The sequence below is a fragment of the Elephas maximus genome, chromosome 19 (assembly GCF_024166365.1).
Source record: "Elephas maximus indicus isolate mEleMax1 chromosome 19, mEleMax1 primary haplotype, whole genome shotgun sequence".
Lineage (NCBI taxonomy): Eukaryota > Metazoa > Chordata > Mammalia > Proboscidea > Elephantidae > Elephas > Elephas maximus.
The window spans coordinates 36,387,209-36,412,548 of NC_064837.1; the positions used below are offsets into that span (position 1 = coordinate 36,387,209).

Below are 25,340 nucleotides of genomic sequence, written 5' to 3' on the forward strand. Positions count from 1 at the left end.
AGGGGGAAAAAAAGATCCAGGTGAAATCAATGTACAGGTTGTCCCTGGCTGTGGGACTTTATCTTCCCGCTCCCATGAAGCCACTCCCTTCCCCCAGGGAGCAGCAGTGAGTCCTGAGGTAGACCAAAAGAAGGGACCCCACCACCAAGTCCTCGCCCCGTTTCTTCCAGGCAGGTTCTAGGTTTCTGAAGATGTGGGTGCTGGCTGAACCGGCTAAAGAAAATAAGGAAGAAGTACAGTTATTTCTCACTGTCCCAACCCTCAGCACACCTGGCCTTCCCCCTCCAGGCACAAAGCTCAGGAGATATTTGAGGGAGGAGGAAGGCGGGGTAGGGGAAGAGGGAAGGCCAAATTATTCTTTTGTACTCTCCTGTTGTTGTTAGGTGCTGCCTAGTTGGTTCCCACTCATAACGACCCTATGCACAAAGGAACAAAAATCCTACATACAACAGAACAAAACACTGCCCAGTCCTGTGCCGTCCTCACAATCATTGCTATGTTTGAGCCCACTGTTGTAGCCACTGTGTCAATCTACCTCGTTGAGGGTCTTTCTCTTTTTTGCTGACCCTCTCCTTTACCAAGCATGATGTCCTTCTCCAGGGACTGGTCCCTCCTGATAACATACCCAAAGTACATGAGACGAAGTCTCGCCGCTTCCCTTCTAAGGAGCATTCTGGCTGTACATTTTCCAACACGGACTTGTTTGTTCTTCTGGCAGTCCATGGTGTATTCAATATTCTTCACCAAGACTTAATTCAAGGGCATCAATTCTTCAGTTTTCCTCACTGTCCAGCTTTCACGTGCATACAAGGCAACTGAAAATACTATTTATGGCTTGGATCAGGTGCACCTTAGTCCTCAAAGTGACATTTTTGCTTTTTAACACTTTAAAGAGGTCTTTTGCAGCAGGTTTGCCCAATACCATATGTAATTTTTTTTTTTTATTGTGCTTTAGACGGAAGTTTACAGAACAAATTAGTTTCTCATTAAACAATTTAGGCACATATTGTTTTGTGACATTGGTTGCCAACTCTGCGACCTGTCAACACTTTCTCCTTCTCAACCTTGGGTTCCCCGTTTCCATTCATCCAGTTTTCCTGTCCCCTCCTACCTTCTTGTCCTTGCCCCTGGGCTGGTGCGTCCACTTAGTCTTGTATATGTAGTTCAGCTATGTGTATTACTGTTTGTTTTATGCGCCTGTCTAATCTTGGCTGAAAGGTGAACCTCAAGAGTGACTTCAGTATTGAATTAAAAGGATGTCTGGGGTGTCATATGATTTCTTGACTGCTGCTTCCATGGGCCTTGATTGTGGATCCAAGTAAAATGAAATCCTTGACTTCAGTCTTTTCCATGATGTTGCTTATCAGTCCAGTTGTGAGGATTTTTGTCTTCTTTATGCTGAGGTGTAATCCGTACTGAAGGCTGCGGTCTTTGATCTTCATCAGTAAGTGCTTCGAGTCCTCTTCCTTTTCAGCAAGCAAGGTTGTGTCATCTGCCTACTGCAGGTTGTCAATGAGTTTTCCTTCAATCCTGATGCCCCATTCTTCTTCATATAGTCCAGCTTCTGAGATTATTTGCTCAGCATACAGATTGAATAAGTATGGTGAAAGGTTACAACCCTAACGCACACCTTCCCTGATTTTAAACCACGCAATATCCCCTTATTCTCTTCTAATGACCACCTCTGGGTCTATGTACGAGTTCCTCATGAGCACAATTAAGTGTTCTGGAATTTCCATTCTTTTCAATGTTATTCATAATTTGTTATGATCCACACAGTCGGATGCCTTTACATAGTCAATAAAACATAGATATACATCTTTGTGGTGTTCTCTTTCAGCCAAGATCCATCTGACATCAACAATGATAACCCTCATTGCACGTCCTCTCCTGAATCTGGCTTGAATTTCTGGCAATTCCCTGTGGAAGTACTGCTGCAACTGTTTTTGAGACGGTTGAGAGCAGTGGTTAAAGTGCTCAGCTGCTAACTGAAAGGTCTGAGGTTTGAACCCATCAGCCGCTCCATGGGAGAAAGATGTGGCAGTCTGCTTCTGTGAAGATTTACAGCCTAGGAAACCCTATGAGGCAGTTCTACTCTGACCTATAGGTTTGCTGTGAGTCGGAATTGACTCGACAGCAACGGGTGCACTCTCTTACCAGGTACTTAAAACAGGCCTCCTCGGAAGCATGGAAAGGTGGTGGTGATGGGGGAGAGGGTGATAGAACTGGGGGAGGGGGATTTAGTCAAATAAAAAAGCTCGTTAACAAAAGGTCTAATTTCTGGACAAAAAGTCTGAAAAAAACAGGAAGGAAGAAAAAAAAAAAAACAAAAAAAACACCTTATCCAAGAAGGGAAATCCATTATCCTTCATCTCAGATAAAGGCTTCTGCTGGAGACTGGGCATCAGATGCTGCCAAGGGCTGGAATTTAATCTCATCCATTACAGCGGAGGGTAAGCCTAAGCGGAGTGATGAGTATGAGGGGAGGGGACCAGGAGGACAAGGCTCACCCATCTGCACCTTACAAAGGGGATCAAGCCATCGGCCCTCACAGCAGAGGTCCCCCCAAACTGCCATCTGTGCCCCCTCCTCGGAGACATCAGGGCCACTGGCCCCAATGACCCCACCTACCTACCGGGTGTCTCCAGAGCACTTGGACATCTGGGGGGAGGGGACAGTGCTGCACTACCCTGACTCCTGATCCAGCAATTCCTGATCCCTGATCCTGACCCTGATCTCCTCCTGGTCCTCCCCAGCTCCCTGCCACCCCCTTCTGTCCTGCTAGGCCTTCCAGCCTCACTGGTCACCCAAGTATGTTCTTCTTGTGATCTGGCAGAGAGGCCCTGAGGCTTGGCTTCCCAGGGCCAGGGCCTTTTCTTGGTGGCTGGGTTTGTGGGATCTAGGAGAGGGGTGTAGGTAGGGTTGCCCCAGCTGGAGGTTGTCAGAGGCCAAAGAATCCTGGCTGTGGCTTAAAGCTGTCCTGTTTCCAGACAGACCCTTCACCAGGATGGAAGGAGGGGCCTGAGGTCAGGAGGCCCAGCACTCAAGATGCTGGTGGCAACCACCCCTCCCAGGGCTGGGCCTGGAAGGGCTGGGGTGGGCAGGGAGAAGCCTTGCAGTTTCATCCTGTGGTCCTGTTTTCAGCACTTATCCCCAGACCCAGGGGAGGTTGGGGGCCCCTGTGGCAGGCTTCCCAGCATCTGGGATCTGGGCTGCCAGGGTGAGAACACAACTGCCCCGGCAGGAGGTATGAGGAGAGAATGCAGGGAATTAGGCAGAAGGCCTGGCAGAGCTTCTTGTGGGGCTGAGGCCCAACTCCCTGGACCACGAGCGCCTGCAGCCACTCCAGCACCCACCTCCTGGTGAGGGAGATGACCATCCACCCTCTGTTGCCGGGAATGTCCCTCCTAAGCACAGCTGTCTGGCCAACACTCGGAGGAGGCAACCAGGCTCCTCCTTGTGAGGCAGTTTAACACAGTAGCTAAGCACACAAACTCTGGAGCCTGTTTGGGCTCAAATCCTGCCTCAGCTACTTACTAGCTGTGTGACTCTGAACAAACTGCTTAACCTCTCTGTGCCTTGATGTCCACATCTGTAAAGGGATGACTACACTAATACTGGATGAATATATGCAAAGTGCTCAGAGGAATACCAGGCAGTGAGTAAATGTGTGTTAGCGGTCATGTGGAGGCCTGTGAAGGCTCTGTCCGGCCACCAGCTTTGCCTTCAGGGCAGGAATCTCCCTACGAGTGGGTGCCCTGCTTCCTCCATGATGGGCCACATGGTCTGACAGCTATAAGCACACTGGTGGCCTGAATTCCTTACGGGTAACAGTGATCCATAATCCTTCATAATGTCCCAACTTCATGATATCCGTTTAGAGGTGGTAAATTGATATAGCTCAAAATCAGAACACGTGCTCTGCTCTAACAACGACTGGACCAAGTGGGCCAGCACGGCCCTGGTGGCCTACTACCTCCAGATGTTTGCAGTAAATCTGGCAGAAAGGAGACAACAAGGTTTGCTGATAAAATCTCAGTGGGTCCCCCAGCTATGGGTTGGGTCTTAGGAACTCAGCCATCAGGAAGGTATATGTTCCTCCTGTTAGGGAACCTTACATTTAAAAAGAGGGTGCCTGGGTACAAAAGAATGAAGCACTAGCAGTGGAATTCCAGGCATGCGAATTTAGTGGGGTCAGATCCAAACACCTGTTCTCAGTAGTCTGAGGCTCCTCTGCCCTTTGAGCTGGAAAACAGAAGGATCACAGGACTTGGCATTAAAGCATGGTTTGGCCCTGGGTGACCCTTGCCTCACTGTGTGACCCAGACATGGCGCTTCACTTCTCTGGGCCCTGAGTAACCCGTCTCTACTTCAAGGAGATTAGGCCAGATGATCTCCAAAGTCCCTTCGTCGCTGGCCCTGCATGAGCTGGTCTTCTTGTTGTAAGAGGAGGAGAAACCTAAGTCCCTCCATTACAGGAAGTTCCCTGCTTCTGAGGCTGGTGCTAATACAAACACAGGGTTAGTAATTGGTCCCAGTGAAAGCTGTTACCATCCCACTGACAGTGACGAGACAGGTCTCTGAGCTTTCTGGAACTGTGATACTCTATTGCTAATTAGGAGTGAATGGTGTTTTTGTGAATTATGTGATACCACACCTAGTTGCTACTGCTTTGGTGGCATATACCAGCTCCTTTCTGCCTTATCTCAGCACAGTTGTTTGTATGTACACATTTTTTTTGTCTTGCTAGATACCAAATTCTAGGGCAGGGACTCAGTCACATGTCCACTTAGGATCTAGCCGCACTGAAGATTGTCAAGGAGCATCAGCTGATGGTGGTCGGATGCCCTGGTGCAGCAGCTGAGAGCCAGGGCTGGGAGTCCCTGCTCTGGGTAAACTGCAGCTGGAAGATGTGCCCACAGGCCTAGCAGCCTCTCCATTCCCAAGATCCTCCACCCCAGGGATGGTAAACTCAAATGCCCATAGGAGTCAGGCCGGGAGCACGAATAATCCAGTGGAATGTACCAGAGCTATGGCAAGTGGGGGGACCCTGCTCTGGTTCTAACACACTGGTTCTTTACCCTGGTTGCTCACTGGAATTACCCCGAGAGGTTTAAAAAATGCTGATGTCTGGATCCCACTCCCAGGCATTCTGATTTATTTGGTCTGGAGTGCAGCCTGTGAGTTGGGACCTTTAAAAAGCACCTCAAGTGATCCCAATGAGCAGCCAGGCTGGAGGACCTCGGGTCTAAAGGCATTCATTCACATTTTAAAGAAATAAAATCGTGGTACATGTCAGCACAATCTGTAGCTCGACTAACTTGAGGAAAGAAAGGTCCTCCTGAAATACGTTGGTGAATCTCATTCTTGGGATCAGTCCCTTTGAGATTCACTCCACTGATTCAAGTCAGAGCAACCTACCCCTGCCCTGGCCCCAGCGCTGACCAACCAAATCAGGTGGGGCCCAGGTCCCTGTATCTTCAAGATCCAAACAAACCATTGCCCTTGAGTCAGTTCTGACTCATGGCAACCCCATGTGTTTCAGAGTAGAACTGTGCTCCATAGGGTTTTCAATGGCTGTGCCCTTTTGGAAGTAGATCACTAGGCTTTTCTTCCAAGGTGCCTCTGGGTGGATTCGAACTGCCAACCTTTCAGTAATAGTTGCGTGTTTAACTATTGGTGCCACCCAGGGATTGTGATATGCAGTGTGGGCAGAGAACCCCTGACTCAGAGGAATCTCTGGGGGTCTTCTCTGTTTGTAGTAAATACTGAAACGGTACTGCCCCTGGTCCTGCCTGCTATGGAGAATTCGGAGAATTGGAATCTTCTTTTGCTCCCTTTCCTTCCTGGTCAGAAGATGCTGGCCTAGGAATGGACAGCTGGGGGTGGCTCTGGCTCAGTCACTCTTGTTTCTGTCACCTTGCATGAGTCAGGGGCCCCTCTGTGCCTCTCTCAAAACAAGAGGATGGGAGGATTCTGAGGTCCCTTATGGCTCCACCAGGCTGTGATTTGGAGGGAATCTCTGTAATGTGTGTTACCAGACCTGAATGACCCATTAGGAAAGACAGTTTTCCCCGTATTGTGCCTGCTTCACAGGCTCTCTGTCCCTTCCCCAGCACGCCCTGTACCTCCCCCACCAGCAGTTTCTATAGATGGTTCAGACACTCTTGGCTCAACCCAAGTGTTGCTTTACTGAATCCAAACACTACAAAATAGAGATCCGAAAGAAGAAATTGTCACCCACAATGTAGGAAACACGTCCTAAAAGAGTTTGGAAACGCTGCCATCTGTCATTCTGGCTGGTCCAGGGCCCTCCCCGCCTCCCTAGCATGCCTGCCTGGTGGAGAGGGCTGGCTCTTTTAAAGGAAACACATAGCTCTGACTTCTGTGCAGAGAAAGAGAAGGCCACAATGGGATGCCAGTAGAAAAAGCTGGATGGCGCATTTTAGGAGTGGAAGGAAATACCCATTGCCATCGACTGGATTCTGACTCGTAGCAACCTTACAGGACAGGGCAGTACTGCCACATAGGGTTTCTAAGGCTGTAAATCTTTATGGAAGCAGACTGCCACATCTTTCTCCCACGTAGAGGCTGGTGGGTTCGAACTGCTGACCTTTTGGTTAGCAGCTGAGCACTTAACCACTGAGCCACCAGAGGGCCTAAAGAGGAAGAAAAATTGATAACCAAAGGGATGCACTTATATGATCAAACTGTAAAACTTTCCTCTGAAGGAAGCTGATGTACATCATTTGAAAAAAACCCTGAGTTCCTGGCATTCAAAACAGGTATCATATTTACGCACACCTTTTCAGGAGCAAGCTGGACATTCCCTGAGAATTCCAATAGAGACAAGCCCATGGAGACCTCCCTTACTGAGTAGAGGGCTGGAGCTGCTGTTGGCAGAGGGGAGGACTGATAAAGTGTAGGCCAGAAACTCCTCGGCCTGGGCTGCTACTGGGAAAATGACCGTCATTTGGAACCTGGCAAATATCCCTCCTGAATGGAAGACAGAGGGGCCAAATGCAAAGGTCAGGCCTGCCTGCTGGGAGGAGTAAGGGGTAGCAACTTCCAGGCCTGGCTTTTGGATCCTTCTAGTTGCTTAAGAGAGGAGAAGAGTTAGGGGTCAAGAGCCCGAAGGGTGCTATCACCTACAGCAGAGGCATGGCAGAAAAACTGCCCAAGATAATTTTTAACACAATTGCTGTGCAGCTTAATTTTTAAAAATATATGTAGCTCTTTAGACATTTCAATGGGGACAAAGGGACGGTACGCTGCACCATCAAACCTTTGTGAGTTTTTTTAAAGTTTTGTTGCCAGAGATCCTCTGTTCAGATGAAAGGGTTTGTGGAAGCATGAAAATAGAAGTCAGGGAGCACCTTTGGAAACAAGAAAACTCCCAGAAGAGGCAAGTGTAGACCCCGGGTGGGAGGCCAGGAATGGACGGTGTGCACTTTGCTGCAGGTTCCTTCTGACTACAAAGAAAGCACCCTGGGAACCAAGCAGAGCGCCAGCTGCCACCAAGTCCCTGAGGACCAGGAGTGGGTGAGGCCTGACTCCCCTCCACCCCGAGGCACTCTGCAGCTTCTGATCCTTTTCCTTATAAAGAATGGCGCCCCAGCATGAGAGTGGTCCTTGGTGTCAACCCAGCCTGTCTCCCCAGCTCAGAACGTGGGGCTGCTGGCTGTGGAAAGACTGCGGGCAGAAAGGATCCCTCTGGGAGTGGCCCCTTTCATCCACCTGCAGCCTCTCCAGGCTCACAGTTGACATTCCACAGGAATTCCCCCTGCCTTCCCTCTCTCATCAGGCATGGTTCTCCACCCAGGCTGTGCACTGAAATCCCCTGGGGAGCTTGAAAAAATACTGATGTCTGGGCCCAAACCCTAGAGATCCTCATAGAATTGGTCTGGGGTACAGTCTTGACAATGGGAACTTTAGAAGCTCCACAGAGATGGTCGAGACTGGAGGACTCCCCAAGACTGCTGCCCTGAGATACACTTCAAACTGCAGACTGAAATTAACTCCTGAGGTCATCCCGTAGTTAAACAACAGACTAGCTCACAAAATAATGTGTAACACCCCTAAGTACTGTACTCCTTTAAAAAAATCACCTATATGAGATCAAATGGTCAACAATTACTTTAAAACGAAGATGAAAATGTAAGGGGGCAGGGAAACTAGATTAATGGAAATGGAGCAACCAGAATGGAAACAATGAGAATGTTCACACATTGTGAAGAATGTAACCAATGTCACTGAACAATCTGTGTAGAAATTTGTTGAATGGGAACCTGAACTTCTGCAGTGTACTGCATTCAAGCCCTCAAGAACTTGAGACCCTTGCCCTTTCAATATTTATTGAGCACTTCCTACATGCCAAACACTGTTCTAGGCACTGGAACCAGAGCAGTGACCAAAGCACACAGTCTCTGCTCTCATGGAGCTGACATTTGCTGGCCCATGATGGGAAAGAAGCCCCATCTGTAGGACTGGGGCCCCAGGAGTCAGGCTGCATAAAAACCAACTCCTTGGAAGGAGAGAAAATAGGCGAAAGATATGGTGAACACTGGGCTAATGGGGGCTATGGCTCACTCTGCCAGGGAGAAGATGGGGAGGATTGTACCTCAGACCCCTTTAGCTTGGAGCCCCTTGCCTGTGTTTGCTTCCGGGTCTCCTCATAGCTGAGCTCAAGGGACCTGGGCCTGCTTGAAGTGGGGGGCAGCAATCAGAAGATTCAGTCCCCAGGGAACGTAGGAGGGGTCATGCTAACTACGTAATTCTTTTCTCCAAGATCAGGGAGACAAGAGCAGAGGGGACAGGTATTTCCACGACCATGATCTTAACCCAGCTCCCAGACGTCTTACCACTTCAGTTCCATTCAATTGAATTCAAATCAATTTTAAAAAATTACTGAGCTTGGCACGGGACACAGATGACTAAGACACAGGTCTTTAAAAGTCTTTTCAGTGATGATCTACCACCAGGCTGAGGGCAGGGGACAAATCCTTGCCTTTCAGGGCTCTCGAGAGTCCCACCCTTCTCTTCATCCTTGGCCCAACCATCCAAGGTGGTAGAGGCTGGGATGGCCAGGGGATCCACATCAGGAATGAATGGCTGAGGGCAGGGGACAAATTCTTGCCTTTCAGGGCTCTTGAGAGTCCCACCCTTCTCTTCATCCTTGGCCCAACCATCCAAGGTGGTGGGGGCTGGGATGGCCAGGGGATCCACATCAGGAATGAATGGCACATGGCAAGGGCATTGGATCCTGGCCCAAGGAGGACTCTGATCAGCATCATTCTCTCTCCAGCAAGACTTCAAGAGGAAGAATGGCCACATGGAGCTCATTCCTAATCCAGCCCTCACTGCCCTGGGCCAGCAGTTTGTGGTTCCTGGACAGACCAGGGACACCCATTGCACAAAGAACCAACACCTGCCTGTCTCTCTGAGACAAAGATCTTCAAAGCTAAGCAAGTCCAGACCATAGTTTCTAAGGAGATGTCAGCGAGCTACTTTAAGAGTTTCTCTTTCCATACCCCCAACTCAACTACTTCTTATAAAAACAATCGCTATTTCTGCCTTTGAGACGCCCTCCCACCTCCCACCACCGGGCATCAGGACAAACCACTGGTCTGACCTTCTGGTCCTTCTAGAGCTCACTGTTCAGATGACTTTTTACACTTCTCTCACAGCTTCAGATGTCTAATCGCCAGAGAAAGAGTCAAAATTCTGCTTCCTCCCAACAGTGTCTTGCTGAGCCATTCAAACCCTACTTTCTTTGGGCCTCTGCATATGTCGGGCCTCTGCATATGTCTGCCCTCTTCCTCAGTTTTGTTCTGTATAGGCTTTTTCAATAGCTCTGCTGCAGCAAGATTCAAAACGCCAGTTCTATGGTGTGCCCTCTCCGCGGACCAGGAAAGGAAACGCTCAAGCCTTGAGCACTCCAAGACTTTGTGCTGAAAGAGTCCAGGTTCCCGCCTTGGCACTGTCAGTAGCTCAGGGGTAAGCTAACATCTGTGAATCTCAAGTTCCCACCTCTAGAAAATGGGGCAACTCTCTCCCCTTTTGTCTCCTGAGAGGCTGTCTTGAATATTGAATGGCCAACCTCTACTGTACTGGGCACTGGCCCTTCTGCTGGTGGACCGTGGGCTGGTCAAGGAGTCTTGGGAGAGACCCCAGGCTATTACGAAAGCACTCGGGGGGCTTGACGGAACGAGTTAAAATTTTTCAACAGCTGCTGGATCATACCACTGCATGCCAGCCCTAGTTGAAAGGGTGGATGGGAGAACAGCCTTCTCTGTGCCTTAGTTTCCTCACCTATAAAAGAGCTTGGTCTAGACACTGAGAAAAATAATCATTGCCTGAACGATAATAATACCAGCTGCCATTTGGGCACTTCCCTGGCCAAGAAGCTTCCATGTACCATCTCAATGAATCCTCACTACAACACTATAAGAAAGACATTACTAGTCCATTTAACAGATAAGGAAGTCAAGGCCCAGAAATGTTTAAGGAAACAGTACGTGGCGGCGGTTTTAAGCCACAAACCCAAGTTCAAATCTCACCTCTGACACTTACTACTTGTATGACCCAAGATAAGTTACTTAACTTCTCTCTCAGCCTCATTTCCTTCCTTGTGAAAGGCACGTAGTGATACCTCCTCACAGGGCTGCTGTGAAGATTCCATGAGATGATGGTGTTGGGTTATCTGCCACTCGGTAAGTGCTCAGTAAGTAGAGTAATAACTTTTATTTCTACTTTTATTATTACTGCCCAAGGTAATATAATAACGGTCGTGGAGCTGAGAAATCCCTTTGGGGCCTTCCTATTCTAAAATCCTATTAATTTACATAACATTTCACATCCAAAGGGCTTTCAAAGATAACATTTGTAATTTGCTTGTGAGTGATAAGGGGGAGTTTTATTTGAAGTGCAAGCCCTAACTTTGGTGGGACCACATGACAACAGGAAGCAGAGGGCATGCAGGGGCACAGGGATGGCCTGGCTAGGGTGGCCAGGGCCCTGTGGCTTGGTCACCATGGGTGCAGATGCAGGTCCCCGGGGCCCTGGTGATTGGTGCTTTTTGGCTTGGCTGAGAATCTCCACGGCCCTCCTGCCCTGCTGCGCTGCCCTTGGAATCGTCCAGCTCCTCTAGGAGTGAATGGACTAGAGAGGCCTCTCTGGGCCCTTCCATCCAAGGGGAATCATGTTTGCTCCTTGGCTCCCCAAGGGTACTGTGTAAAGGCAGGGGCACATCTTTGTCATTCACCACTCTGTCCCAAGAATCTAGGGCAGGGCCAGTGACATGGCAGGTGCTTAATAACTAAGTGATGAGTGCAAAAGGGTGCAAACAGTTAAGCACTCAACTACTAACTGAAGGATTGGCAGTTCGAACCCACTCAGGGGCACCTTGGAAGAAAGGTCTGGCGATTTGCTTCTGAAAAATCACAGCCTTGAAAACCCTGTGCACTGCAGTTTTACTCTCCAACACAAGGTGTTGCCATGAGTCAGAACTGCCTTGACGGCAGCTGGTGTTTTTGGAATGCGTGAGGAATGGATAGGTGGGTGGAGGAGAGACAGACAGATACAAGAGTTGGAGGGACAAGGTGCCTCTTCCTGCTCCTGGCCTTACCTGAATCCCAGCACAGTCAAGGCTGGTACTGGAGGTCAGATGAAGAAAGCCTGGAGAGGCCCTAAGCAGGCACCACTAAGAAAGCTGCAGGGCTGGCCACAGACCCGCCCCTGCAAGACCCGGGCCAGCCGAACATTGGCTCAGACTCAGAGCGGGCAGCCAGGCCCCTGTGGGGAACAGCAGGCTGCGGTCACCCCTCCCGCTATGAGTAGGTGTGTCTGAGTAAGGTTTTCCACCTTAAATGGAGCCAGCCCTGGCCAGCTAGCGTCCAGAGCCCACTGGATCGGCTGAGAAGTATCCACCAAGTCCCATGTCAGGGAATAGCCTTCTATGGCAAGGGTGGGGTCAGCCTCCCAGGGTCACAGTGTCTGTCCAGAGCCCACTGGATTGGCTGAGCAGTATCCACCAAGACCCACGTCAGGGGCCAGCCTTCTATGGCAATGGTGGGGTCAACCTCCCAGGGTCACAGTGTCTGCCAGTGATTCCCTGGGTCTGGGAAGAAGTGGTACCGGCTTCCCAATGCCAAACCGTTGTCCAGCTGTCCTGGGCCAGGCAATGGGACAGCACCTGCCCACAGGGGACACAGAATCAACTGAGGCAGGAATGCTTGGTAAGAAAGGCAGGTGATGCTCTCGTGCCTTTACATCTGTTGTTCCTTCAACGTGGAATGCCCTTCCCTCCTCGTCTGCCTGGTGGACTTCTATTTGTACTTCAAAACCCAACTCAGATGTCACCCTTTTCTGAAAGCTCTCCTGGCTGAGTCAGTAACTTCCTCCCCTGTGCTCACTCATACTACAATGATCACACTGTCAAACCACACAGCTGTACATCTGGCTACATGGTGAATGGCCCTCCAGGTTCGGAACTCCTGGCTCACTTGCTTACATACATCCCTACGCCAGGGCAGGTCCTGCTAGCGTTCTCCATCACTGCAGAGAATGTACCCTCCCGCCTCCGAGTGAAGGAACAAGGAGCAGATGGGGTAATGCTGTTGGCTGGGGTCTCTTGAAGCCAGGGCAGCCAAACCGAGCTGGACTCCAGGAAAACGTCTCTGGGCAGGACTCTGCTCCAGCTTTTCAGACTGGCGAGGAGGAGGGTGGGAGGCACAGCTTTGCCTTCTGGTTTGTTCTGAGGGCATGAGCTGCTCCATGGGCCTGGCACTGCTTTTGCCTACAATTTCACACTCCATGAGCAATGTATGGGGCCTTTTTTTTTTTTTTTTTTTGAAGCTGCAGCCTCTGTCACTTGCTTTTGCTGATGGAAATTAAAACTGAAGGGCTTGAAGATGAGTGATTAAGCTCCTGCTGGCAGACTTAATGGGCCTTTGTGAGCCCGGTGGTGCCAGGTCCCTAAGAAAGTGTGTGTATGGGGGGTGGCGGGGGCGGGGGGAAGGACAGCAGCCCTGGGGGACTTGGGGTCTGGTGGGCACTGGGCCTCTCAGTCCACAGAGAATGAGATGCAGAAGCCACACCACAGCCTTCCTCCTGCCGCCCCGGAAGAAGCTGGCTGGGTGCCCTGCTCATTGTATGGGATCTTTCTCCTTGGACACAAATCTAGATCATGCCTGGTCTCATCTGCCCCTCTCAACAACCTGTGAGGAAGGGGAACAGGGCAAGAGTCAATAGCGCCGTTTGACAGATGGGAAGACTGAGGCTCAGAGATGGCCTTACTCTCCCCACAAGCTAGATGCAAGAGCTGTTCTCCGACTTCCAGCCCAAGAGCACAGCGTTGTGGCTTTACCAGGGGGAGCCGAGTGCTCATTTAGTCATATTCCCCTTTATTTATGCAGAGCAGCTTCAAGAGGCACAGAAAGCTGATGGAATGTGAAACCTGCAATTCCAGTCAATTCAGATTGCTCCAATTCATTTCCGCAAACATTTAGTAACTGCCTATTAGGCCCCACACTCTGCTTTCATCTGGGAACACAGCTCCTGGTTTCCACGCCGAGGGAGGCGCACGACAGGCCAGCCCGTCCAGAGCCAACTGTCGTCACTCTGTGCCCGTCTGCATGTGGGATGTGCTGCTGAATTTTACTTCTCCATCTTTTTGCAGAGCAGCAGACATGCTTTCCTGACTAAACTTGCCTTTAATATGCAAATGAGAGCATAAGCCCCTAGTACGCAGGGGCCAGGTGGTGCAGAAGTGGGCCGGCTACAGGGAGAGCTGGTTTGTGATTGAAAATCTGACTGTGGATCCAATCTGTGAGGGGGTAATCCCCAGAGACAAGGCTGAAGGGACGTTCGATTAGAGGGCTGAGGTGTGGGATGGAACAGATGTGCGGAGGGCGGGGGAGGGGTGGGAAGGGTACTGTGTGGGGAGGGACTTTCCCTTACAAGGGAGTGTTTCTATTTATAAGGCTTCAGCAGATAACTGTGGGTGCCCCTCCACATGGGTCTGCCTAATGTCCACATACCTGGGAAGCCAACCATCCTGCCTTGATATTCGGGATCAGCTTCCCTACTAGCGAGGAATAAGTCATCAGTCACTGGTTGGGCTCCATTCTAGAACCAACTGGAAGCAACTAGATGCAATGAGGACAGACAGTGCTGGTAGAGACAGAGGGTCCACCAAGCAGGAGTGTCAGGATTCCCAGCAAGGGCATTGCTGCGGCAGAGAGGTAAGGAAAGAGCCCCTTAAAAACTTAAAACCCGGAAAAAACACCATTGCCGTCAAGTCGATTCCAACTTATAGCCACCCAAAGGACACAGCAGAACTGTGCGATAGAGTTTCCAAGGGGTGCCTGGTGGATTCGAACTCTCGAACTTTTGGTTAGCAGCCGTAGGCACTTAGGCACTATGCCATCAGGCCTTCCTCAAAAACTTAGGCAGGAGTTAATAAGTAAAGAATGTCTGCCTTGAGCATTGTGCTCTTTTAAATCGCTATCTATGAGGGATCAAATTCATGACAGTAACTCGAAAGATTAGATGGGAAACTAAGGGGGCAGTGAGCTTAAGTTAACAGAAGAGGAAGAATTCAGAAAAGGAGGGTGAGAATGGTTGCACACCTTGAAGAATATAATCAATGTCACTGAATTGTACATGTAGAAATTATTGAATGGGTATATATTCTGCTGTGTATATTCTCATCATCAACAACAAAGAAAGTAAATTATTAAAACAGGAAAAAAAAGGTGGGGGAGAATTAAGCAGGAGGAAGGAGTTCTGGAATTTTAACCTCCACCCAGACAAGGGTTCGTCCTAAGCCACTGGTCCTATGATTCCACAGCAGCCCTGGAATTGCCCCTCCTGACAAGTCCACAGAGGCGGGGTAGGGGAGGCTCTTTTCTCTCTCAGAACTAGTTCAGAAAAAGCAGGATGCAGGAGAGACTAAGGCGGACGTGGTTCCTGAGTTGCACACCCAGGTCTCACCTTCCCTAAATGGGGGGCCTGACCACAAGGGTCACCGCCCCTTGGGTAGACTGGTATTCTCTGGAGGAGGGGTGGGCTAAGGGGCCCTGGAGTCATTCCTCGTGGTGGCCTAGGCTACCACTCCCACAGAACCTGAAGCCTTTAATGAGGTAGCTTTGTTGCATTTTTGAACACTTGGCAAACTGTCATAAACTGACAGAACTGCCATGTTGGGAGTGAGCTGGTTTAGCTCCTTCCCATCCAAGGCTGATTTCCTCAGTTGCCTGTTTAAGGTAAACTCCTTGAACCTCCTAAAATACTTGGGCTCTCTTCATTTTGCTTTCCACATTCAAGCGATACCCCTCAGGCTCTCTTCATTTTGCTTTCCATGTTTAAGCCATACCCCTCAGGACAAGACAATCACTAAGCCTTTGTCCTCAAGGAACAGACGCTATGACCAGAGCTTACCTTGCACCATCCCCGACTGATGATGGGCTGGCTGCACGGGTTCTCCTCCAGAGGGGACAACCGATGTCCCTGAGTTATGCCACCTCTCCTCACACTCTCCCACGTGAAACACAGAATGGTTGTCTTGTAGAGTGACTGAAAATCACCCAGCACCACAGAACCATCATCACACTGGAGCCCGAAGGGAAAACACGTGGTGCCAGCTGTAAGTCCCTGATCCAGCATCCTGGCAGGCACAGCTAATCAACCACGGCCCTCTGTTCTGCTGAGCCGGGACTTGGCCCCAAGATCATCCTTGTCAGTACCAATCGGTTAACATTAGCACCTGAGAGAAAACCTGTTTTCCATCTTGGAAGAGGCAGGAGCTCAAATTGGCGCTTCTGGAATCAGAATCCAAGCCCAGCTGGTCAGGGAAGGGTCTTCCCACCTTGGGCCCTGCAGGACCTGTAGTTTATACACACACAGCGTCCTTGAGGGTAGAGTGAGCAATGGGCCGGGGTGTGCTGGCCTGCTTCTCCTGGCTGCCCGAGTGCCCCAGGCTCAGAGATGACACTTTAGCCCAGGTTAGTGGCAGGGCAGCATTAACCCTGCTGCTCCCAGTAGAGCTGAAAAACCCCAAAGGGCTACTAGCTAGCATGAGGCAAGGGGAGAGGAATGGAGTCAAGAGAGGGTAAGACAAGAAGGAGAGGAGGTGGGTGTGATGAAAGAAGCAAACACTCTTCCGAGCTCATCCTTCCTCACTGACCCAAGCTCTATATGCCCGTTTAGATTCACTTTGGAAATCTGACTACATTGCTCCTCTACTTAAAATCCTCTAAGGGCTTATCATTATGCTTTGAGGATCAGATCGAAACTCCAAACCAGACTCACAAGGCCCACTGTGACTCGGCCCTGCCGAACTCACCAGCTTGTCCGCCCCCCCAACCCTAAGATGCTCCTGCGAGCTCTCCATATACTCAATGACTCAGAATTCCTAGGATCTGCAGTGCTCCCCTTCTCAGGCTTGTAGCAGAGATTGCTAACTGTCCCCTAATATCTGTTCTACTCTCCTTCTTTAGTATTAGAACCCATTTTTTACCTGGGCACAAGGTTACCTGAAAAAAAGACGTTTCTGAGGCTCCTTTGTACCTGAAACTGGCCACATGACTAAGTTCTGACAAATGGGATCCAAGCAGTATGTCAAATAGAACTTGTGAGAAGTGTTCTTAAAGGGAAGTGTTATCATCACCCTTTCTACCTTCCTGATGGCTGGAGCTGAAGTGGCCTTTTTTGACCATGAGGCAGAAGTCTTATGCTGAGAGGGTAGAACAAGCTAGAAGAAATTAAGACCCCCTAATACTGTGGAGCCACATCCAGGCTTCTTTTATGAGATAACAAATTCTTATTTTGTTCAGGCTGTTATTATTTTGTGTTTTCTTGCAGCCAAATTTGAAAGTACTCGATTCAGTGTCTAAACATGTCACTCCTCTACCTGGAATATGCTTCCTTCCTTTCTTCACCTAGCTAATTCTATTTGATTTTTTGAGACACAGTCTGGCTTTGCCTTCTGTAGGAAGCCATTCCTGACTGCCCCACAAGCAGGACAAGTAGCCCACCTTTGTCACTCCATAACATGGACAGCTTCCCTCCCTCTAGCTGAGCACCTGTCCCATGATGTTCAATGGGTCTGAAAATTTGTTCTTTCTCCTTCAGGTGGACTATTAGCATCTTGAAAGACTGAGTCTGATTCACGTCCAGGTATCTGGTACCTGACTCTGTGCCTTATGATCAGTAAACGAGGTGGGATGGAAGAGGAAGGATGGAGTAAGAAGTCCCAGAAACTCTCTGGCTTCACTTGTGGATCCTTTATCATTCCTTTCTCAGATAAACAGATCTACCAATAAGCAGCTCTACCAGGGTGCTGGGGAAGGAAAAACTGTTCTGGAATTCCCTTCTGAAGTAACAAGAATATCAATCCCCACCATTTCTATAATTTCTGATTTTATGTTGTTGTTGTTAGGTGTCATTGAGTCAGTTCTGACTCATAGCGACCCTATGTACAACAGAATGAAACGCTGCCTGGTCCTGTGCCATCCTCACAATTGTTGTTATGCTGGAGCCCATTGTTGCAGCCACTGTGCCAAGCCGTCTCGTTGAGGGTCTTCCTCTTTTTCACTGACCTCTAATTTCATAGCATTTAACCAATTTACAAGGCACTTTCGCATACACACATCATCCCACTTAATTCTAACAACCTGACTGTTGTTGTTAGGTGCCAGTTGATTTTCAACTCATAGTAAGCCCATGTGACAAAGTAGAACTGCCCCATAGAGCTTTCTAGGCTGTAATCTTTATGGGAGCAGATTGCCAAGTCTTTCTCCCATGGAACTGCTGAGTGGGCTCTAACCACCAACCTCTTGGTTAGCAGCCAAGTGCTTAACCACTGTGCCACCAAGGCTCCTTAACAACCCTACCAGCTAGGCACTATTACTATTCCCAGGGCTTAGAGAGGTATGTCACTTGCTCGAGGTCAAAGAGCTACTAAGTGGCCAAGTGGGACCTAGAAACAAGGTCTTCTAGCATCATGTCCTGCACCATTTCCATTATATACAGATGACTCGTCCAACCTGCACTGCTCTGGGGAGTCAGGAAAGGAAGCCACGTGCACAACCACGTCAGCCCACGTGTACGAGCATGTGCATGAGCACCCACACAGCCGGCACACAGATGTGAGGGCTCCAGATGTTCCAGTGACGTTTTCACTTGCGGGTAGGCGTGATGGTAGAGAACGGGGCATCAGGGCGACACTGCACAGCTGCTGCATGCAGATGCTCCCACTCTGCTCAAGGACAGGCCACCCCGGGCAAGTGCAGGGGATGTGAGGAAGCAGGGAGGGCTGGTGACAGGCGGCAGCCGGGGGAGTGGGCATGCTTTTAGAAACCGTGCCAGGCTGTCATTGGTCCTGGTTGTTTAGTGCGTTCACCTCCCCCGGAGCGAGAACAGGACACTGAAAGGCTAAGAGACGGCAGCACACAGCATGTCCGTGGTAAACAATTTATTTTTCTACCTCAGTTGCTTACAGGGGAAAAAATAAAACGTCATTAGGGAGAAGCACAGATGAACTATTTACAGAGATGAAGAAAATTCACAATGGCAACGACGTTGGCGAGTCAAGCATTGCTAGGATGAGTCACCAAAGCAAAGCAATTCATAGCAAAACAAAATATGCATTGGGGAGGGAGGGAGGCCATACAGAGTTTTTGAAAAAATAATACCCATGAAGAAGCCTACAGGAAAACAGAAGGAAACTAACTGGTGATTACATCAAGCATCTTTAATAAGATGGGCAAAATGGTGTACGTTGTGTCTCGAGGACAATGACATTCAAATGTATGGATTAGCTCATGTCAGATGCACCAAAGGGGGGCACGCAGGTCACTTCTCACAAACTACAGCACTGAGAAAGGAGTGACTCTTGAGGAGCCAACTGATCTGAATTCATTAATCAAAGGGAGCAGGGTGGGGGTGTTTCCAACAGGGAGTTGGGGGGTCAGGGTCATGGCTGACTGTCAGGGGTGCCAGCCCTGAGCTGAGGCTGGTCCTGGGTGGTCTGTGTTTGACTCCCATCTTACCCTGGGTGCCAAGGCCAGCGTGGGCAGGGAGGTGAGGCTGGGAAGCTGGGGACAGAGGAGGCAGCATGGATAGGTGCCCATGGCACCTGAGACGTCGTGGTGCTTCAGTGTCTCTGCCATCCCTTTCCCAAGATAGACGGGATTATTATTATGCCAACAGTTACTGAGCGACTGGCCTCAGCAGACAAAGATGATTGGTTAATGTTTATACAGTTCTCTTTCAGGTGTTTTTCGGATTAGTTTTTTAGAACAGTTTGCATGTAGGTGTATGTGTATTCATTCTGGGGACTGTCCACCCTAAGACACAAATCCCTCGAGTCATGCTTCAGCAACTGCTCTGGGCCACCAGCACTTAAAATCTTGGAGTCCCCTGAGGAAGTTCTACAAAGTTTGTGAGAAGTTTCCCTCTAGCCCGTTACATTCTGGGGACGGGGAAGGTGTTCACAATAGGTACAAGAAGCAAAATGGGGAAAGGACTTGAGAACAAAATTAAAAAAAAAAAAACAAAAAAACTGTAGGGCGAAGCAATGAGGACGTGAAGTCTTTTCCGAAAATTAAAACTGAGAAAGAACACTCATTTGAACAGGCAGCTAGACAGAGTTTCAGTGACAGTGACAGCAGCTGGGTGACCCAGGCCTGGACTGTGTTCTCTCTCTAGTAATGGTAGCAAACCCCAATTTTTTATGCCTCTCTTAAGAGCTAGTTGATAAAAATTATGTCTTGGGAAATCGGCAAATAGTCTGCAAAGTGAAATAAGAACAGAAATTAACAGATTAAACCAAAATGAGAAGTCCAGGGAGTGGGAAAAAAGAGAGGAGATAGGGGAGACCCTTGATCATGGCCATAACAATTCAAGTCCACATATGATATGGATCTGCAGGGGAGCCAGGCTGGGGTGGTGGCCCACGGTGGACTCGAAGATGGGGAGAAGGAACCATCTCCAAAGAGGCTGGTTATCCCTCAGGCTTTCTAGGAAAGAACTACCCCCTGCTTTGATGATTATCCAGAGCTATCTAGCCCTCGTTCTCAGAACAACTCATTTGTGTCACAGAATCCTGAAGGTGGGCAGAGGTGGGCATTGCTTCACATCAGAAAGGTTAGCTACAACCCCCACGTCACACAAGTTAAATGGGGATCCACTAAAAATGATGTCTGGGCTCCCAACCAGATATTCACACAGAAAGGCTATGGTGGGTGCAAAGGGGGACCCTTGAAAAGGGATCAGCCTGCATCCTCCTAAAGGGTGCCCAGGACACAAGGCTTGTGAGTGACGACAGTTAGGATGAAGTCTCGGCAGCTCTCTAAGAGCGTGGGCATTGCTCCTTTCTCTTAACTAGCTCCCTGGCACTGACCTACTGGGATGGAATCAGGAAGAGTCTGGGAGGGATGTGGGATCCACAGACATAAGAGGGACCGGAGGTGGGGAAGTGGGAGAAGTGGGCACAGTGATGACATCGAGAAGAAACACCACAGAGAAAAAGCATCAGGTGCGCTTGGTGGTGACAGGACAGCTGCGCCAATGCCATGGACTCATAAGATCCCCAGGGTGTGGGGAGAGGGAAGCGGCATGGTAATAGGAGGGATCAACGCAATCAGCCTGACAGGGATGAGGAAAGGATGTGGGCTGCACCACCTCTGGGTCCCCCCTCTGCACTCCAACTCGCTTGGCCAGATCCACACCTTACTGACATGAGACGATGTAAGAACATTACAAAGCTTCCCTGACATAATGGTCCGGTTCCTACGGCCAAAACTCCAGAAGGAGTCGGGTTTGGTTCTAGAGGGGGCATCCACTTCATGAAATCTTGACTGGAGAACTACATGGGCGTAAGCTTTATGGTCTAGAACTACTAGGCTGCTTGGGGAGTCCTCTGGAAGTCTGGGACTCCAGACCAAGCCAACGCACAAGAGACTCCTTTAGGTGGTGGGGTTGGGAGTGAGCTGGACTCTGAAACCAACCTGGCTCTTCACTAAGGGAAGTGGGAGGCTAGTTCCAGCCACTGGGCTATCCCTCCCCGACTCGAGGTCCATCCATACCCTCCGGAGAGCAGGCAGCTTCACTCTTGTGGCCACCAGTGGTCCCTTTCTGATCATCAGCGGGGACAAAGAAAAGGCTTCCAGGGTGTGAATGGGAAGGATGGGGAAATGGGAAGTTGGATGGCTGAGAGAAAACAAGATAGCTAACTCTTACGGGTCAGGGAGCCACTGTCTATAAATCTTAATGCCTGACTTCTGCCCCATTCAAACCCAGCTGATTGAGTTAGGCTGCAGGAACTGCTGATAGTGAACACAGCTGGGCCCTTGGCATGGCTACTCCATCTTGGCCCCTATTCCCAAAGCCTCAGCTTATGGCGAAGAGCCGGCATCCATGGGACTCTCTCTCATTCTGCCTAGCCTTGGCTTGGTCACTATTGAATGAGTATCTGTCTGGGGCAAACCCAGGGGCAGAGATCACTGAGACAGAACTCTCTCAGAAGATTCCTAAGCCTGCTCACGGGGCACCAAGGATAAGCTCTCAGGTGAAACAGGGGCCCTAGTGTGAGGTCCCCTTTATTGCCCCAAAATGACTCCACATAAGACCCCCCAACTCTGCCCTCCTGGGATTAGCGCCATATGAGGGAACAATGGCTAGCTGGCACTCTCAGCTGAGAGTTTTAAGTCCCTACATCTTTTGTCCCCTGGGAAGGAAGCCAGGGGTGGAAGGGACAGAAAAGCTTCCTCCCAAATTGTCACCGGCTTCTAGGTTGAGTAGGACAGGCAAGCAATGGGGGACAGGGGTGATGACACTATAGCTCTCCCAGGATGGGCAGTGCGTGCACGTGTATGTGCCCGTAAGCACGGGCCGTGCCACCACCACAATGCACCTCTCCCTTCATGCTCTAGAACAGCGCCCTCCAATGGAACTTTCCGTGATGATGGAAACTTTCTATTCTGTGCTGCCCAGTGTGGTAGCTACTAGCCACATGTGGCTACTGAGTCATTGAGATGTGGCTCACGTGACTGAGGAACTGAACTTTTAATTTTATTTCATGTTAATATAAATCTAACTTTAAGCAGCCACAGGTGGCTAGTGTTGTCCTGGGCAGCATACACTAGAGAGACAGTGGAGAGTGGTGGTTGAGAACCAGGTTGCCTGAGTCCAAATCCTGGCTCTGAACCCTGAACAGCGCTCTTAGCCTGTCTGCGTTGGGGTTCCCATATGTAAATGTGGATAATCAAATGGAGGCAATAGATTCAGCAAACTCTGAACAGTGCTTGTCAAGCTCCCATCTTTCCTTCAGTTTGAGGTGCCCACAGCCACCCCATAGCAGTCATCTGTGGGGAAGTCTTCCTGAGGGAGGCCAAGGATCCGTGCTAAGGGTCCCACCCAGGTGGAGAGACTGCCTTGGCCCCAGGGGACATGCTCATGGGAGGTCTGCCACCTACTCCTCCACCTTGACCTTCTGCTGCTGTACCTGACTTCTCATCCACACTTTCAGGAAGGTGCACAGACCCGAGACCACCCGACCTGATCCCACCCTTCACAGAAGAGAAGGCTGAGGCCCAGATGAGCTGCTGACCTGCCATGGTCACTCAGCCAGTTGGTGTTGGAGCCAGGACAAGAGCCCAGGGATTCCTTTGCTGGTTGAGATATCTGTCCCCCATAGGACATGGCTCTAAGAGTCCCGAATGCTCTGACAAACCCCAGCCAACACCTTTCCCCGCCCCAAAGCTTGGTCTGAGGGAAGTCTGGGCTACAGCTCCTCACACAACCATCACTGCCCTGCTGCTCACTAACTTCACAGCGCCCTCCTTCTAGGGCCACCTCTCTGCTCCCTCTCCTTCCTAGTTCATCTCAGACCCTGATGTTCCAGATTCCCCAGTCTAGGCATGATGACCAGCCAGGAGTGAAACTCTGCCCAAAGCTCAGCTTCCTTACAGAGCCTCCTCCCTCAGCAGAGAACCCACAGAGGATAAAACTCTGCTCCTAATGCCTCTTCTAGGAACCTTGGCTGTGCCTACCCACAAAGACCCCGATATACTCTCATCTGCACTCCAGGTCTGGTAGACCTCCTCAGGGGAACAGCAAAACCCCACAAATTGCCACTTCACACAGCATCCCTCTGCCTATCCCTACAAATCACACTCCCTTGCTGCTCTTCCAGGTGGGGCCCCAGGCCTGCCAGCTCCATTGGAGCTGGAGCAGACCAGGAGTGCAGAGCAGACCGGGAGTGAGCTGGCATCACTGTGGCTCTGCCTCAAGTTTCTGGAGCCCACACAGAGGGAGGGAGGAGCTAACACCACCCCCTGGGATGGACAGCAAACAAAACCCCAACAACATGACACCAACACACACCAGAAGGGGGTGAGAGTTGTTAGGAAGGAGCTGGAGGAGGACAGGTGGAAAGGAAGGACGGGAGACGTTAGACATCAGGCACACTGACGGAGGCGGGCAAGGGGGAGGCAGACGGTGAGAGAAAACCCTAGTTCTAGAGTCCAGTCTCCAGCGAGAAGGAACCTGTCGCGGGAAGATACGCATGAGCAGAGGGAGGCCTCCTCTTTGTGCTTTCCCTTTCCTTTAAAAGCTGCCCCTCTCAAATCCTCAGCACCGATAAATACTGCTGTTAATTGGAAACTCTAAGCTGCCCCCTGACTCTGGCGTAAGTGGAGTTGAAAGTGAGCACATAGTTGTTTCAGAAATGAATGTGTGTATGCGTTGCGTTCTATTCAGGGGACCCCCACCTCCCGTGTTTCCAAAGCCCCTGAGATAAAGACACTTACCTGGGAACTGATAGCCATAGCTGGGAGCAAATCCGGGGTAGCCGCGGCCGTAGGTTGCCACAAAGTTGGGGTAGCCTTGAACAGAGGGAGAACAGAGGGAGAAAGATCAGAGTCCCGTTAGCACAGCTGCCTCAAGTCTGGGTAACCTCCCAAGGAGGGTGGGAATGGGGAATAACTGAGTTATTTCCCATCACAAAATTGACTTGTCTCCCATGAGGGTCTTTACCCAGGGCTGTGTCACCTTCCTCCTGGGACTGGGGGCACTGCTGTCAGCTTACTGGTAATTAACCCATATTTGGGCATCCAGACCCCAAAGCCCACACACCTCCTTGAACCCACAGAGTAAATGCCACACATTAGCTCCAAACACAGGGCTGGTGCCTGGCTCTGACATTTGGAGAGCTTAGCCTGAATGTACTTTACCTTAAAGCTGTTGACAGTAGGAGATTAAAGTCCTTGTAATGCCCCCTCCCAAGGCAGGGGGACAGCAGTGCCAGTACCAGACACAGCAGGAGGTACTCAGGGGTTGCTGATTAGTGGCCAAGAAAACTTGTAGCTACCCTGTGCCCTTGGAAGACGCCCAGCCTAATGAGCCTAATGTGGCCCAGGGAAGGGAGGTCCCAGGAGCCCACGTCCACAGGGAGGACACTCTATAGGGCTGCCAGTACCTTCACAAGGCCCTCTGACAAAGGTGAGGGACTGGGTGCGTTAAAATGTGCTAAACGTGTACAATGGAGCATGGCCCAGGAGCTTTGTGCCACGTGTCTCAATGGCGCATTTCACAGCAAGCACATTTTTTCCGGGAGGCCCTGAGTACTGCAAACGGTTAATGTATTTGTGCACAAATGAACAACACCTGACCCAGTCCTATGCCCTGGTCCTGGTCCACGCCCGTGATTTGCTGCAGATCCGACTGCTGTGATCCACAGGGTTTTCAATGACCGATGTTTCAAAAGTAGATCAACAGGCCTTTCTTCCTAGTCCATCTTAGTCTGGTATCTCCACTGAAAGCTGTTCAGCATTATGGCAACACGCAAGCCTCCACTGATGGACGGGGTGGTGGTTGTGCGTGAGGTGCACTGGTTGGGAATTGAACCCAGGTCTCCTGCATGGAACGTGAGAGCCTTACCACTGAACCACCATTGCCCCCTGATGTAAACTACAGACTTCAGTTAGTAATGTATCCGTATTGGCTCATCAATTGTAACAAACCTACCTCACAAATGCAAGCTATTATAGGTGAAACAGTGTGAACAGGAACTCTACTTTCTGCACAATTGTTCTGTAAACCTAAAACTGCTCTAAAAAATAAAAGCCTATTTAAAAAAAAAAAAAAAGAATCCCACAGCCAACCTTCCAGCCCTACCACTAGTCTGACTTTCCTTTTACCACCCAGGTAGACGTTTGTGGTTGTGTTTTGCTGCTCACCATCTAATCACCCTGCTCTGTGTGTGAGTCTTGGAGATAAGCCCCTTTCCACTGTGGAGGCTGAAAAGGTCCCTCTCCTCTCTCCCTGAGCCTGGCAGC

General features: G+C 50.1%; 1 protein-coding gene across 6 annotated transcripts in view; it reads right to left on the reverse strand.

Moving 5' to 3' along the window:
• MSI2 (musashi RNA binding protein 2) overlaps nucleotides 1–25,340 on the reverse strand; it is a 471,444-nt gene that overhangs the window by 34,443 nt on the left and 411,661 nt on the right. For 5 of the 6 annotated variants that reach the window (XM_049861313.1, XM_049861312.1, XM_049861314.1 and 2 more), the window contains exon 10: nucleotides 23,814–23,888. In XM_049861313.1, coding sequence (XP_049717270.1) covers nucleotides 23,814–23,888 — 75 coding nt within the window. Of the gene's footprint in view, nucleotides 1–2; nucleotides 19,793–23,813; nucleotides 23,889–25,340 lie in introns of those variants that run through there. The other variant, XM_049861318.1, reaches the window with a different exon arrangement.